At 40.3% G+C, this 12,462-nt stretch overlaps 1 protein-coding gene and 1 long non-coding RNA gene across 8 annotated transcripts in view; one reads left to right on the top strand and one right to left on the bottom strand.

The window, feature by feature from the left end:
* The window catches only part of LOC149123527 (uncharacterized), a 98,038-nt gene that overhangs the window by 27,700 nt on the left and 57,876 nt on the right, over positions 1-12,462 (bottom strand). For 4 of the 5 annotated variants that reach the window (XR_016216892.1, XR_016216888.1, XR_016216890.1 and 1 more), the window contains 2 exons: positions 8,695-8,896; positions 7,456-7,570 (listed from right to left, as the gene is read on the bottom strand). This is a non-coding gene — a long non-coding RNA (uncharacterized LOC149123527). Of the gene's footprint in view, positions 1-7,253; positions 7,314-7,455; positions 7,571-8,694; positions 8,897-12,462 lie in introns of all 5 variants that reach the window. The other variant, XR_016216891.1, reaches the window with a different exon arrangement.
* The window catches only part of PTPRB (protein tyrosine phosphatase receptor type B), a 141,697-nt gene that overhangs the window by 109,274 nt on the left and 19,961 nt on the right, over positions 1-12,462 (top strand). For 2 of the 3 annotated variants that reach the window (XM_008256785.5, XM_051845665.3), the window contains 6 exons: positions 7,489-7,588; positions 8,702-8,785; positions 8,882-8,899; positions 9,021-9,102; positions 9,679-9,769; positions 10,648-10,724. In XM_008256785.5, the coding sequence (XP_008255007.4) occupies positions 7,489-7,588; positions 8,702-8,785; positions 8,882-8,899; positions 9,021-9,102; positions 9,679-9,769; positions 10,648-10,724 (452 nt within the window). Of the gene's footprint in view, positions 1-7,488; positions 7,589-8,701; positions 8,790-8,881; positions 8,900-9,020; positions 9,103-9,678; positions 9,770-10,647; positions 10,725-12,462 lie in introns of those variants that run through there. The other variant, XM_089308688.1, reaches the window with a different exon arrangement.

The raw sequence follows: 12,462 nt of genomic DNA, 5'->3' as shown, positions 1-12,462 counted from the left end.
TATGAATAAAGGTGAAATAAAAGACCTTCCATAGCGAACAGAAATTGAAAGAATTGTCACCACTCCTCCAGCCTTACAACAGAAGCTTAAAGATGTGCTACACAAAGAAACACAGAACATGGTTATCACTACAGACAAGGGGAAGGCAGAAAATCTCCCAGTAAAAGTACCAAGGAAATCCAAAGTAAACAATAGGAATATTTATGGAAAAGTGGCAAGGCCAAGTCATTACTATTCAAGAGTCACCTTGAATTTAAATGGCCTCAACTCTCAAGTTAAAAGAAACAGACTGGCTGAGTGGATTAAAAAACCAAGGCTCATCTATTTGCTGCCTACAAGAAACACATCTCACCAAAGATATCTGTAGACTGAAAGTGAAGGGTGGAAAAAGATATTCCATGCTAGCAGAAACCAAAAAAGAGCTGGTGTAGCCATCCTAATATCGACAAAATAGACTTTAATACAGACACTGTTAAAAGTGACAAAGAAGGGCGCTACATAATGATTGAGGGATCAATTCCACAGGAAGATGTGGCTATTAGAAATGTATATGCACCTAATTACAGGGTACATGGCTATTTAAAAGAAATATTAAGGGATTTAAAGAGAGACATAGACCCCAATACAATGTTAATAGGAGACTTCAAAACCCCATTTTCAGCAATGGAAAGATCAAGCAGACAGAAAATCAGCAAGGAAAGAGTTAATCGACCCTATAAACTGAATGCACCTAACAGATATCTACAGAACTTTTCAACCTATAGTTGCAGAATGCATATTCTTTTTCCAGTGCATGGAACTTTCCCTAAGATTGACTAATTGCTAGGCCATAAATCAAGTTTTAGCAAATTCAAAAAAATCAAGGGGCCAGCAATGTGGCACAGCAGGTAAAGCAGCTGCCTGCAGTGATGACATCCATATATGGGCACTGGTTTGAGTCCTGGCTGTTCCACTTCCAATCCAGCTCTCTGCTATGGCCAGGAAAGCAGAAGAAGCAGACCCAAGTTCTTGAACTCCTACACCCACGTGGGAGATCTGGAGGAGGCTCCGGATCACACAGCTCCAGGTGTTGCGGCCATCCGGGAATGAATCAGTGGATAGAAGACCTCTCTATCTCTGACTGCCTCTGCCTCTAGGTAACTCTGCCTTCCAAGCAAATAAATCTTTAACAAAAATCAAAATCATACCATGCATCTTCTCTAACCAGAATGGAATAAAAGCTGGAAATCAGCAAATTGGGAAGCTCCAGAACATATAACACATACAGAGACTGAACATGCTCCTGAATGAACAGTGGGTCACTAAAGAAGTCAAAACTTATGGAACAAATTAAGACAACATTACAATACATCAAAACTTACGGGATACAGCAAAAGCAGTGTTAAGAAGAAAGTTTATAGTAATTGGTGCCTACATCAAGATTGGAAAAGCACCAAATAAATGAGCTCAAAGACCTAGAAAAACAGCAAACCAAACCCAAAACTAATAAGAAAAAAGAATTAAATTAGAGAATAAACAAAATTGAATCCAAAACAATATGGAAGATCAGCAAAACAAAGAGCTGGATTTTGAATAAACAGACAAAATTGACACAGCATTAGCCCAACTAACCAAAAAAGTTGGGAGAAGACCCAAATTAATAAAATTAGAGATGAAAAAGAAAATGTAACAACAGACACCACAGAAATAAAAACAGTTATCAGAAATTACTACAAAGAGCTGTATGCCAACAGATCAGGAAACCTAGAAGAAATGGAGATATTACTAGAAACATACAATGTACCTAAATTGAGCCATAAAGACAAAACATAAGCAGACCAATGCAAGACAGACATAAAATCAGTAAAAAAGTCCTTGCAAACAAAAAATAGCCTAGGACTGGCTGGCTTCACTGCTGAATTCTACCAGACATTTAGAGAAAAACTAACTCCAATTCTTCAAGCTATTCAAAATAATTTAAAGAGTGGGATCCTCCCAAATTCTATGAGGCCAGCATCACATTAATTCTTAAACCTGGAAAAGTTACAACAGAGAAAGAGAACTACAGACCAATTTCCTTGATGAACATAGATGCACAAATCCTCAAACAAATTTCTAGTCAATCAAATCCAACAACACATCAGAAAGATCATTCATCCCAACCAAGTGGTATTCATTCCTGGTATGCAAAGATGGATCAAAATTCCCAAATCAGTGTGATACATCACATTAATGTATTAAGAACAAAAACCCTATGATTATCTCAACAGATGCAGAGTAAGAATTTGATAAAATACAACACCCTTTCATGATGAAAACTCTAAGCAAACTGGGTATAGAGAGAACATTCCTCAACGCAATCGAGGAAATTTATAAGAAACCCATGGACAGCATGCTATTGAATGGGGAAAAGTTGGAAGCATTCCCACTGAGATCTGGAGCCAGTCAAGGATGCCCACTCTCACCACTGCTATTCAATATAGACCTGGAAGTTTTAGCCAGAACCATTAGGCAAGGAAAAATAAATCAGAGGGATACTAATTGGGAAGGAGGATGTCAAACTATACCTATTTTCTGATGACATGATTCAATATATGGGGGGGGGGTCCAAGAGACTATTAAAGTTCATAGAAGAGTTTCATAAAGTAGCAGGATATAAAATCAACACACTAAAACAACAGCCTTTGTATACACAGACAATGCCACGGCTGAGAAAGAACGTATAAGATCAACCCCGTTCACAACAGCTACAAAAGAAATCAAGTACCTTGGAATAAATGTAACCAAGATGTCAAAAATCTCTATAGTGAGAATTACAAAACATTACAGAAAGAAATATTAGATACAAAAAAATGAAAAATTCTTCCATGTTCATTGATTGGAAGAATCAATATCGTCAAAATGTCCATAGTACTGAAATCAATTTACAGATTCAATATGATACCCATAAAAATATCAGGATATTATTCTCAGAAATGGAAAAAATGGTGCTGAAATTCATATGGAAACACAGGAGATCATGAATAAAGCAGTCTTATATGGCAAAAATAAAGCCAGAGGCATCACAATACCAGATTTCAAGACATACTAAGCTGCAGTTAAAATCAAAACAACCTGGTTCTGGTAAAAAACAGATGGATCAACCAGTGGAACAGAATAGAAACATCAGAAATCAATCTCTGCATCTACAACCAAATTATCTTTGACAAAGGTGCTAAAATCAATCCCTGGAGCAAGGACAGTCTGTTCAACAAACGGTTCTGGGAAAACTGGATTTACGCATGCAGAAGTGTGAAGCAAGACCCCTACCTTACACTTTACACAAAAATCAACTCAAAATGGATTAAAGACCTAAATCTATGACGTGATCTCATCAAATTATTAGACAACATTGGGAAAACCCTGCAAGACATTGGCACAGGCAGACTTTTTGGAGGCACAGCCAATCAAAGCCAAAATTTACAATCAAGTTGCAAAGCTTCTGCACTGAAAAAGAAACATGAAAGTGAAGGGGCAACCAACAGAATGGGAGAAATTATTTGCAAGCTATGCAATTGATAATTAATAACAAGAATATATAAAGAGATCAAACTCAACAACAACAAAACAAACCAGTTAAGAAATGGGCAAATGACTTAAACAGGCATTTATCAAAAGAGGAAATCCAAATGGCCAACAGATACATGAAAAAATGCTCAGGATCACTAGCCATCAGAGAAATGCAAATCAAAACTACAATGAGGTTTCACCTGACTCCCTTTAGAATGGCTTTCATACAGAAATCATCAAACAACAAATGCTGGTGAGAATGTGGGAAAACAGGTATCCTAATCCACTGTTGATGGGAATGTAAACTGGCATAGCCACTGTGAAAGACAGTATGGAGATACCTCAGGAATCTGAATATAGACCTACCATATGACCCAGCCATCCCACTCCTGGGAATTTACCCAAGGGAAATAGAATCAGCATATGAAAGAGTTATCTGTACCGCCATGTTTATTGCAGCTCAGTTCACAATAGCTAAACATGGAATCAACCCAAATGCCCATCAACTGAAGAGTAGATAAATAAATTGTGGGATATGCATACCATGGAATACTACAGAGTAGAAAAAAATCCTGTTATTTGCAACAAAATAAATGAAACTGGAAATCATATTTAGTGAAATAAACCAGTCTCAAAAGGACAAAGACCATATATTCTTCCTGAACTGTGAAAAAATAATAGAGCACCTAACAGGTAATCTATATCAGTGAAATTAACACGTTGAGAAGTAATGACTTTGAACAGTCCTTGTCAACTGTTGAGGAAGTTTTATTTTTCATACTATTTGTTGAACTCTTTAACAGTTATCATATATGTATAAAGTTAATTGAAAATAGATCTTAGTTAAAAAAAAATGGGAATAGGAGAAGAAGGAGGAAGGGGAAGATGAGAGAGGATAGGAGGGCAGGTCCATTCAGAATAATCACCATATTCCTAAAGTTGTAATTATGAAATGTATGAAGTTTGTATTCCTTGAACAAAAGGTCTCGGTGGGGGGGGGGGATTAACTCACGTGTCCAAGCTGGTAGAATTGAAATTCTGGCACTTTCTGCCAAAGTGTACAACCTCTGAACTCCACTGTCTCCAATATTTCTGTCATGCTGATAATAGCATGATTTTTGTCACCTTGTTCCCTAACACTATTTTCTATCCCAGCCTCTAACTGTGGCCAGTGTTCTTCTATGCTTGGTCTTTTGGCCTGGGGAAGTTCTTTATAGATCTATCTTCCATACTACATGACAAAGATGACTCAGCCTCACAAGCCTTTCTACCTACTTATCCCTAACACAAAGAGTATCTCCCCCTTTACAAACCAAAGAGAGATCAGAACACAGTTAAGAGGATTTAGATATGTTTGCAAGTAGGTACTTTGTAAACACAATTCTTTCCTATTTGTAATACTGTCATACAACAAAAATTGTATGTGGTCCAGTAAAGAAATATAGTAAGCATATACTTTTAAAAAAAGAATATTTACTACATTAAAAGAAAGATGACTCTGCTGATTTAATGAGTATTGAAAAGCAATGTGGAATCAACAAATCTAAAGTCTTTAAAATGCAACTCAAAATTGGAATACTCTATAGTCCCAAGTTTATGTGGTAAAACAGTGACACTTTTATAAGGAAATACAGGAATAAGTCGTCATGACCTCGGATTAGGAAATGGTCCTAGATATGACACCAAAAGTTTAAGCAGCAGAAGAAAAACATAGATAAATAAGACTTAATCAAAATTCAATACTCTTGTATTTCAAAGGACACCATCATGAAAATAAAGATAATCCACAGAAAGTACAATGGAGGAAAAAATATTTGCAAACCATGAATCCCATAAGGTTAAGCAACCAGAATGAATAGAGAATTCTTAGGGGAGGTTTCAATAGTAAAGAGACAGATGCAATTTTTAAATGGGCAAAGGATCTGAATAGACATTTCCCTAGAGAAAATATCCTAATGGCCAAAAACTACATGAAAAGATGCTCAGCATCATTAGTCATTAAGGAAATGCAAACCAAACCACCGTATTATTCCATTCCATGTCCACTGGACTGCCTAAAACAAAAGAGACACTAGCAGGTATTGGCAAGGACATAGAGAAGTTGGAACTCTCATACATGGCTTGTGGGCATGTAGAATGGTGTGGTTGGTTTGGAACACAGTTTTGCAGTTCCTCAGAAAACTTGCCATATGATAAGGCCCAGCAATTCCACTCAGGAATACTTCAAGAAGTTAATGGAAAATAGAATTAAAGGATGTATATTGTTAAATCCACACAATTTTCAAAGTTTGTGAAAATGCTTGTTATGAAATTTTTTTTACATCCAAATAAGCTTATCTTTTTCTTATTTTTATTTGAGAGGTAGGGAGGCAGATATAAGGAGAGCTCCCACTTGCTGGTTTACTCTCCCAAATGTTCAGTGGCTGGAGTTGGGCCAGGTGCAAAGCCAATAGCCAGGAATGTAATCCAAGTCTCCCACATGGGAGGCAGAAACCCAACTACTTGAGCTATCACCATTGCCTCCAGAGTCCACAGTGGGGGGAAGCTGGAGTTAGGGTCCAGAAACAGGAATCAAACCCAGGCAGTGGTGTAGCACAGAGGCATCTTAACCACCAGACTAAAACTAGGCTCCCTACACTTATCTTTTAACTCCACTTTTTCCACCAACATTTTGAAGTTATGTTTTCATTTCTCTCAGGTATATACAAGGATAAGTCCACACAAAAACTTATACATGGATGTTCATAGCAGCCCTATATGTAATACCAATCAAAACCCAAACACATCAGCAAATGAATGTGATATACCTATACAGCCGAATAGTATGATCATAAAAAGAAAGCAAATACTGAGATGTGCTGTAACATGAATGAATCTTGAAAGCATTACACTAAGTGAAAGAAGCCAATAACAAAGTACCAAATATTTACGATTTGATTTACGTGAGTTGTCCAGAATAGATAGATCTATAGATATAGGAAGTAGTTCAGTAATTGCCAGGAATTGGACTTAGGAATGAAGAGTGCCTACTAATAGATACTGAGTTTTTTGGGGGATGTTGAAAATGTTATAAAGTTAATTGTGCTGAAGTTTGTAAAATTCTGTGATTATACTACAAGCCATTGGCTTATATAATTTAACTGGGTGGGTTGTATGATATGTGACTTATATTTCAGTAAAGCTCTTATAAAACTAGACTACTCCTGCCTGTTCATAAACTCCCAGTGCCAGGACCATATCAAATAATTAAAGATTTTGGTAAAATAACTCAGCAAGTCACTGAATTTGCTGAGGGCCCAGATGGTCTGTATGCATGTTTTATATAAATAAAGTAGCATTTTTATCTTGGTGGCAAAGCCGGGGGCTTCATCTCAAGTGCTCCAAGCTTTACATAGAAAAACTAATGAAGTCCAGAATTCTTTATAAACTATGCCAGGTAACTTCAAAAATTAATGAGCTTTTACCTGTAACCGGCCTGCCATTTCTACAGGGTAGGCACCAGCCCTTTGTGTTCTCAGCTGTAATACTCTTAGCCCTTGGGTACAGAGTAAATGACTCAACATAGGCATTCCTTGAATTCTACTTGTAGTAACATTATTTGGGAGATTGGGCTTCAGTAGCTCTCTTACTCAAATACTGAGAAATATAACAACAAGAATGAGCTTTGAAAACATCCCACCAAGTGAAAGAAGCCAATCCAAAAAGACCATATATTTATGATTTACCTTGCATGAAGTGTCCACAATAGATAAATCTATAGACAGAGGAAGTAGCTTTGCAGTTGCCTGGAGTTTGGATCGAGGGAGAGGAATGGGTAAGGAATAGGTAAGGAATTTGTTTTCCGGGTAATGAAAATGTTAGGAAATTGATGGTGGTGATGTTTGCAAAACCCTGTGACTAGAGCAAAAACCACACTCATTTACTCACCTGGGTGTGTTATTTCCCTCTGGATCCCCGTAGAGCCCCTGTTTGGAGTTATTGAAGGTGTGAGCGCTGGTCTGTTTTTAATTGGCATGTTGGTGGCTCTCATTGCGTTTTTCATCTGCCGACAGAAAGCAAGGTAAGTACAAAGATCCCTTTGGTAATAGGGTCAACAGTTTTAAAGATGTAACTGAAAAGCCTTTTGGAAAAAAAAAAAAACACTAAGAAAAGATTAATTTGACTTTACTTTGTCAATTGAACACAAACTAAGGACTGTGCATTTGGCACAGCAGTTAAGTCACTACTTAGCATGCCTGCATCTCACGCTGGAGTACCTGGTTCAAGTCCCAGCTCCTCCACTTGCCATCCAGCTTCCCATTAACCTGTCCTCCTGGGAGGTAGCAGTGATACCTCAAGTATTTGGGTCCCTGCTGCCCACACCAGGGACCTGGATGGAATCCCAGGGTCCTGGCTTCAGCCTGGTCCAGCCCTGGCATTGTACACATTTGGATAGTGAACCACATCTCCATTTCTACCTTTCAAATAAAATGAAAATAAATACATTTTAAATTTTTTTGATCAAACTGTTAAGCATTAATTCTTCAGTAATTTGGACATTACTAAGTGATAGAGGGGCCATCTGTACCACTTCCTTTAAATGTGAAATAACTCCATTTGTACAGGGGAAAAACATTTTTTTAAATATGGTTCATACCCTCGTGAAGACAGAGATGTGTGTACCTTGTGTGCTCATGGACTTTTCTGGAACATCCTGAAAAAGATGTTGGTGCCACCACATTGGGGCTCAGATCTGTCATCCTACTTGATGAAGGGACCAAAAGGAACCAAACGGCACGTGGCCCCACTCCTGGGCCCTCTTCTCCAAGTGAATGTCTTGAATTTGGCACATTGTCTTCTCTCTCAGTCACGTCTGGCATCTGAGGTTTACGGTTTAGTTTTTTCCCCTGTCAGAGTTTCATGGGGAGTGTGGGAAGTGATTGTGACCCATAGCCAAAAACCAGGAGACACATCTTTAGATATTTCAGAGATTCGTTGCTGAGTGGGAAAGAGCGACTTCTTATGCTCTTCCTCTCCTTGCCCCACCTCCCCCCAAGAGAAGTTGGCTGCGTGCAACACTGCATGAACACTGAAGAATCTGTATTTGCACAAACACGCACAGCCTTGCCATAAATGGAAAAACTTGTCCCAGTGAAGTATGATCAGAGTAACCGTCCCCTCGCTTACATTTCAGCCATGGTCGAGAAAGGCCCTCCGCACGGCTGAGCATCCGCAGGGACAGACCTTTGTCTGTGCACTTGAACCTGGGCCAGAAAGGGTAAGAGCACATTTTTCCCTCCTTTGGCTTACTGAAGGCCGGTGTTATATGAGACTTGCTAACGAGGTCTTTCTTCTTCTTTTGGCTTCTTCACAGTAACCGGAAAACATCCTGGTAAGACAAGAGAGCTCATTAATTACTTTATTATCTGCATTTGAAATACGACTCAGACTGGCTATGGCATTTTTCCCTTTTCTTCAGTAACGTTTTCTTTTTGCTTCATTTTTAATTACAGCCCAATAAAAGTCAATCAGTTTGAAGGGCATTTCATGAAGCTGCAGGCTGACTCCAACTACCTTCTATCCAAGGAATACGAGGTATAACTCAGACACAAGGAAGCTTTAGCAATCCCCTGCCCCCAACAGGTCCTTAGCAGAATTTCCCTTGAACCTTTCCCGTGAAATCCTATGTTCATTAAGCTCAGGAGTTAGGATGGTGGTGAGGGTCTCAATGAAGCTCTTTTATACCTGAAACCACTCCTTACACAGCATACCATCTGCTTACGCAGACAATTGGAGCTCCAGAATCCCACAGAAAACCAAGCACTGCCTGGCTCAGAGAGTAAGAATGAATTAACCCATTTCAAAAGCAAACCCCATGTCTTCATGATTCATTTGTTTGACCGGGAGGCAATGTGGTTTGGTAAAGAAGTCCAGGCTTTGGCTTCAAGTCCCAGCTTTGCCACTCTTGTGATCTGGAACAAGTTAGTGGTCTGGCTGAGCCTCCCCTGTGAGCACACTGTGGGGCAGCTGTGGTACTCAGAGGTGATGCATGTCGAACACTAGGCATTCCCTAAAGGCTAGCTGATGGACATATTTTTGTTTCTCAAAGACCATATGAATTGCTTTTTCTATTTACTATCCCCACTTGCAAACTTACTTTTTACCCAACAGGACTTAAAAGACGTGGGTCGAAACCAGTCCTGTGACATTGCACTCTTGCCGGAGAATAGAGGGAAAAACCGGTACAACAATATACTGCCCTGTAAGTTTTGTGTTGGAATTTGTAATACTGTCTTCCTCTAGCCATTTCTGTTCTTTTCCAGAAGTAGAATAGGGCTAGAGAAAAATGCTGTGACTGGATACAGTCATGACAAAGCTTCTCGTGTTGCTTGCCATGAGGCTCAACCATTTCCCCTTGGAAGCCAAGAGCAGTAAGAGGGTTAACAGCAAGGGCTCTGATGCCAACCTGACCTGGGCTTTATGTTACAATGTCTCTAGTTAGCAAGTTTTAAGAAATTATCCTTACCCCCATTAAGTCAAATAGTGAAAGATATAATTATTCAACCAATGAAAGAGAGCTGAGCATTCCATCAGCAAACGTCATAGTACTATGAAAAAATTAAAGTATAGGAGACCGGCACTGAGTGTAACAGTTAACTGGGACGCCAGCATCTAATATGGGAGTAGTGGTTCAAGTCCCAGCTGCTCTGCTTCCAATCAAGCTCCCTGTTACTGGGCCTGGGAAGGCTGTAGAAGGTGGTCCAAGTACTTGGGCAACTACCACCCATGTGGGAATCCAGGATGGACATTTCTTATCTCCTGGCTTTGGCCTGGCCCAAAACTGGCTGTGGCAGACATTGGGGAAGTGAACCAGCAGATGGAAAAATCTCTCAAATAAAATGGAAAACTAAAAGCATAGATGGAGCTTCCCATTGTCTCCTGTGTGACTGTGGGCTACCCGTGCAACCTGGAGCAAGTTAGTCATCCTGGGCAAGCCTCATCTCTAAAAATGACGTAAAAAATACCTTCTTTGTTGTGAGGGTCAAGGCAAAGGCACATCTAATAATACACATCTTATAAACTGCAGAAAAAAAAACACACCAAGACTCAGCAAAAATCCCCTAATAAACTTCCTTGCAGATGATGCCTCGCGAGTGAAGCTGTCCAATGTGGATGACGATCCTTGCTCAGACTACATCAATGCCAGCTACATCCCTGTAAGTGAGCCATGAGGCCATGGTGCCTGGGAAGAAGCTGTGATGTGTGGCCACGCTGGGGTTGCCTCTCTGCCATCCCCTCACTGTTCTCAGATCTGGAAACTTTGGTGGACTTTTGAGAAGACCATACCTGACTGCATAAGACATGGAATATACAATTCAGTCACTGCTAAGCCCCGTTGTTCACCATGGCAGTAGTTACGTAAAAATTACCATGAGTCCAGGACACAGTTTCAGGGTTGTTTTCTCTCAATAGTCCTTAGCCAAGATCACAGCTCCACAAAGGTGGACCTCCTCCACTGCCCGGGCTGCCTCCCCAGGGAAGCTGATCTCATTCTGTTTGGGTTTTTGAAATCACAGGCACAATCAGAGTTTGTCTAACATCTTCAGGCTCTGATTCTGCCTAGCATCTTGCAGATTCCTGCAGCACACTACAGGTCAGAGAAATTCAGTTTTGAATCCCACCTCTGACCCTTGCGGATTCTCTGACCTTGGGCAAGTTGGTCCATTTCCTTTTATAAAAGTTGAAGATTATCATATCACTTGTGAAACACTTATACAGTGCCTGTTAAGTCAAATATTGAACTGTGTACAGGGATAGGATAAGGTAGGCTCCTGATCCTAAAAGAACTCTCAGTTCAGTTGAGGCATCAGGAAATGACAAGGCAATGCCATGAGAAACCTGTTATGTCAGTGCTACGCCAACATTTACATCAGCATCATCCGAGGATCTTATTAAAATTAGCATTCTAGGGGATGGGCCTTGTAGCACAGCAGGTTAAGCCACTGCTTCAGGCACCCATATCCCTTCTCAGAGTGCATAGCTAGCTACTCTGCTTCCAATCCAATGCTTGTTGATAATGCCCCTGGGAAAGCAGCAGATGATGGCTCAAGGGCTTGGGACCTTTACATCAATGTGGGAGACATGGATGAAGTTCCAGGCTCCCCACTTTAGCCTGGCCCTGGTTATTGCATGCTTTTGGGGAGTGAACCAGTAGATGGAAGATCTCTACCCCCTACACTCTGCCCTGGTCCTTCAAGTAGATAAGGATTTTTTCATCATGCGCATTCTAATTTATCAGGGATAAGGTGGGGCCAGAGAATCTTACATTTTTGGCAAGTTGCCCAGAGATCCAATGTGCTGATCTGAGGACTGCACTTTGACCAAGAGACTAGAGATTGTCACAGAGTATCTAGGTCTAGGAGGAGACTGTCACCCAACAGAAGGATAAAGGAGGGTTCAGCCCAGCAGGCAGCTGGTAAGACTAAGGATTAGACAGAGCAGAGGCAGCGTTTGCATGGGCAGAGGCAACAAAATACAGAGACCCTGAGAAGCAAGGCAAGAAAGAGCCTCAGCCAGGATTTCCAAGTTCTATGTTGCTGGAGTGCAGAATGAGTGGGACAGAATCTCCTACTTGTAGAGCTGCAGTTAGGATTGAATAAGAACCGTGGAAATCCTGACCCCACTGCACAATTACAGGTCAATGCTCTCAGCAAACAGTGGCTTCTCTTCCCCTGAGCTTCCCTCGCATGACAGCTCTTACTAAATTATTCTAGTGTCAGTTACCCCCAATGACTACAACTGCTGTAGACTAAGTAGGGAAAAGGCCTCAGACAGACTACGTGCACATGCACACACATACAACTACAACCATACAACGGAAGGTGAAGTGCTTTCTAGATCTCTGCAGAGTCCACCTTTTGCCTATTAGAACAGGTTCAGCCTGATAGGAGGAAA

Source organism: Oryctolagus cuniculus, chromosome 11 (genome assembly GCF_051225735.1).
Source record: "Oryctolagus cuniculus isolate XC-2025 breed Fujian yellow rabbit chromosome 11, ASM5122573v1, whole genome shotgun sequence".
Classification (NCBI taxonomy): Eukaryota; Metazoa; Chordata; class Mammalia; order Lagomorpha; family Leporidae; genus Oryctolagus; species Oryctolagus cuniculus.
The sequence above is the reverse complement of the archived record's forward strand: the minus strand, read 5'-3'. Positions and strand labels throughout refer to the sequence as shown.